The 4368-nt window shown below is 32.3% G+C and overlaps 1 protein-coding gene across 1 annotated transcript; it reads left to right on the top strand.

Moving 5' to 3' along the window:
• The first annotated feature begins 484 nt into the window (after nucleotides 1-484).
• LOC104649790 (uncharacterized) lies at nucleotides 485-1561 on the top strand. Its single transcript, XM_010329336.1, has 3 exons — nucleotides 485-734; nucleotides 838-909; nucleotides 981-1561. Exons 1-3 carry the CDS (start codon nucleotides 485-487, stop codon nucleotides 1559-1561), a joined length of 903 nt encoding a protein of 300 aa, XP_010327638.1.
• Nucleotides 1562-4368: the final 2807 nt, after the last annotated feature.

The following is a 4368-nucleotide window of genomic DNA, read 5'->3' as shown; positions in this document are numbered from 1 at the left end:
GAAGTTCAAATCAGGAGAGTGGTATGGTTACATCTATTACCAACGATGCAAATAATGAATTTGATAATAGGCAGCTGACAATTGGTGAGTTGGTAGAGCCGCTTTGTATTTTGGGGTCAAGGAGTTGCGATGGAGTTATTTCAGATCCTTGTAATAAGATCGTGGAGGTAGACCAAGTGTATAAGACCAAAGCCACATTGAAATATCTGATGAAAAAATATGCAATTGAAAAAAGATATGAATATTAAACAGTAAAGTCAAGCGCAATCAGGTACCTACTTTATACATACAAATATATAATTGTATAAGTTGTTTTAGTTATTTGTATATTGATGTGTTGTATTATTTTTGCTGATGTTGTTATACGTTGATGTGTATTTCTTATGAATGTAAATGGTTAATGAAAGCATCTAATGTCAACAAGTCTGGTATATTTAGAATAAGAGCATTTAATACAGACCATACTTGTCCTTTAAAGGATAAAATGTATTCACAAAAACATGCCACAAGCATGCTGATTGGAGGGATGGTTAAACCCAAGCTTGTTGATCACAAGACAAAATATACACCTTCTGATATTCGCACTGATGTAAAAATATATTTGGGAGTTGATGTAAATTACTCATTTGCTTGGAGAGATAAAGAAAAGGCTTTGGTTTCATTGAGGAGCACTGTAGCTGCATTTTACGGCAAACTTCCAGCATATTTGTATATGATGAATACTACATATCCAGGCTCGCATATACGTCTAAAAAAACAGATAAATGAGTTCTTGTATGTTTTTGTTGCATTGAATAGTTTTTATACAAGATTTTGAACATTGTTGTCCTATAATAGTTGTGGACGGAAGTCACCTAAGAGGACCGAATAATGGAACATTTGTGGCTGCAAGTACAATAGACGAAGCAAGTATGATTGATTAAGTTTTTGAATGTAATTTTTCTATGGGAATGTTAATGTGTTTGTAAATTTAAATGTAGGACACATTTTTCCACTGGTATATGGTATCATTGACTCGAAAAATGATGCAGCTTGGTCTTGGTTTTTTCTACAACTAAGGGACGCTTATGGTGAAAGGATTAATATGTATGAAGTTTCAGATCGAAATGAAAGTATTATAAAGGCAGTGACTCAAGTGTATAAAAATGTGCCACATTATGCTTGTATGTGGCACTTGTGGGGTAATATAGAGAAGAAATTTAATAAGGCCTCCAAGGAGCTAAATCCTCTATTTTATACAATGGCAAAGACTTGCAAGAAAGTTGAGTTTGATAGGCTGATGGATACTGTAGAAAAAGTTGAAGTATGTGTTAAAGAGTATTTAAAGCTAGATGGATATGATAACTGGTCAAGGTGTCATGCAGAAACTCATCGGGGATGGTCTATAACGTCTAACATTGCAGAGAGTATAAATGTTGCATTAGTGTCTGCAAGGGAATTACTAGTTTTTGATTTTCTAGAAGAGGTCAAACTAATGTTTGGGAGATGTAATCATGACAACAAGTACGAGGCAGCCTTTATATTTACTCCGTATTGGAAAAGCCCTGAATTTACTAATTGAATATGAAGCAATGAGCACATGAATGGGGCTATCTTTTATGTATATATATTATTAATTAATGAGTTATGCACACAAAAAGATTTTATATATATACGATTGCATAGACTTATACATATACATAAATCTATTTGTGTAAAATAGGTCATGCCGTCAACTGAATATATATACAATGTGACTGATTATGTTAGGAGTTTTATGGTCAGAATAAAACATAAAGTTGTGGGAAGTTTCAATATGAAGAAGTTCCTTATGAACATGCTTGGGCTGTAATAAATTGAAAATTTATGAGATACCAATTTATCCATTGGCTGGTGTAGCAGAATGGGTGATACCTGAATCCATAATGTATGATGAAGTTCGACCTCTAAAATTCGAAAGACTTCCAGGAAGGCCTAAAAATAAACCTCGTTTAAAAACAAAATGTGAATTGCTTGGACTAAAAAAAGAAGCATATGTGTAGCACATGTGGATTCGCAAGTCACAATAGGCGTCATGTATAAATACACCTCAAGAAGTTTAATAAACTTTTATATTTATATTGCACAATAAAATTTGATCTCATATACAATTGAATTTTATTCTCAATTAGTTCTGTGTTTAAAAAGTATGAGTTAGGACGTTGAATATGGAATAAAGTTGTTATGTCTAATTAATTGTGCTCGTTATTGTTCTTCATTTTCTCTTCATGCTATTATTAGAAATTATCGTTTGTGTGTATAGTATACATCATATAAATAAATTGTCTATGTATAAGTTCAATTGAACATTTCTATAAAATTGTATAAGTTTTACAGTTCATAAGCTTGGAAATACATAATTGTATAAGTTGTTGTTCAAGTTGAAAGTATATTTATACTTTTATAATTTGTATAAGTTTTACATATAATTAACAGCATAATTATACAATTCATAATGAATTAACAATTGTATAAACTGTCGAGACTTATACAGTTAATGTGTAACTATATGTTGTTGTTTAAGTTGAATGTATATGTATACTTTATGAACCATCTTATAAGCCCAGATGTAACATTCCAGAAAATTTACTTGCCTAGTGAAGATTCTGTTAGGTCTTAAGGATATGTATTGGGGTGCATAGACATCCCAATGCCTAATATTAAGTAATATTTGGCATGTTAGAGAATATTGGCTTAAGGGTGTTAGCCAATTTCTATGTATTAACAAGTAACTTAAAATACACTTTGATATTTACCCATTTCTATGTAATAAGATATACTTTGATGTTCAAATGCTCCAATCCAAGATTGTTTAGGAATTGTACCTGCAATCAAGACCCTAAGTTAATTTATTAGTTTCTTAGTTGTACGCATTAGGTACGAGGCATCCAAGAGTCAAGCCTAGGTACCATAGAACATGATCACTTATAATGATCATGTAGATTAAGCAGTACCCAATGACATAGTTAGGGTCTTTGGACAAGAAATGTGCATCAACACATATGCAACACATGTGCAAGCACATATGCAAGAGACCAAGCGACCAAGTCCCAACCGAATTCCGTTAGGGCGGTTAGGGGGCAGGCACGTGTGCGGGTATAGCCAAATAGGACCTAGCTTCCTAACTAGTCCTAGGATCTAACTAATTTACCTAACTATTTAACTAACCTAGAATTAACTAAAATAAACTAACTAGTGCACCCGAAATCCAAAAATCTAATCGGGTGACTCTAGCCGGGTAACTAACTAAAGAAACATCCTAGTACATAACCTAGGATGGTCCAAAGAGGTTAGTTATCGTCCTAGTGACTTAGCGATACTTTAGTAATTACCCTAGGTCATTTAATTAATTAAATTAGAAATTAATCTATTAATTAAAAATCCTACTCAAAGCCAAAACCCTTAACAAATTTTAAGATTTGGCTAAATCAATGCTCTCCTATTTTTAGTCAATTTTAGGAGGGGCGTTTTGATAATTTATGTGGAAGGTCTTTTGGTTAATTCATGGGAAGACTATATTTGTATATTAGGTCAATTTTAGACCAATTTTACACATCCCAAATCAGATCAAATGAAAGTTCTCTCAATCTCTCAAGAACGCTCTCTTTTCCAAACTCCATTGAAGAACAAGAAAAGCTTAAGGAAGAAGACGAGGGTTTAAAAATTTCCAATCAGATTTTTGAGGATTATTAATCTATATGGTATGGGTTTTTCACTTTTGGGATTCCATTCCCCAAGAGGTCCTTTCAAGATAAGTTTTCAAGAACTTCAAATACTAGGGTTTTTACTCTACAAAACGGATTTTCTTCCTAACATTAGTTTTATGATTTTTAACAAAAAGTAAACATTTTATAAGGTTAATTTCACATGAATTGTTGAGTATTTGATTGATAATTTTTGAATGTCATGTGATACATGATCCTTCTCTAAGTGATGGTTTCGGATGGGATGTTTATAGTATTTGATAACATGTAAACGTTAGGGTTGGAATTTAAGGTTTGAATTAACCCTTTTATGACCCGTTTCCCTTCTCCTACGCAATGCATTGATATTGTACATGATTTGATGAGTTGTTCTTGATTATGTTATTGAGTATTTCTCTAAGTATGATAATGAATAGTGTAAGATGAATAAGGTTCTCTGAAGCAAGAGGTAAGTCTTCTAAAGTTGTGATTACTCTACAATGTTTATATTAGCCTATGAATCACGATAACATGGTATGAAAGTATGTATGATGTTTTTATGTGTATATTCTGAGATATGAACATGTTAAATGTGATATCATGATAAGACAACGAAAACACAAGCTATGATATTCTCTTGTATGCTTTACACACGATGACTATGTTA

This window comes from Solanum lycopersicum, chromosome 10, assembly GCF_036512215.1.
Source record: "Solanum lycopersicum chromosome 10, SLM_r2.1".
NCBI classification, from domain to species: Eukaryota; Viridiplantae; Streptophyta; class Magnoliopsida; order Solanales; family Solanaceae; genus Solanum; species Solanum lycopersicum.
Note: the sequence above shows the minus strand (reverse complement) of the source record. Positions and strands in the feature narration are given on the sequence as shown.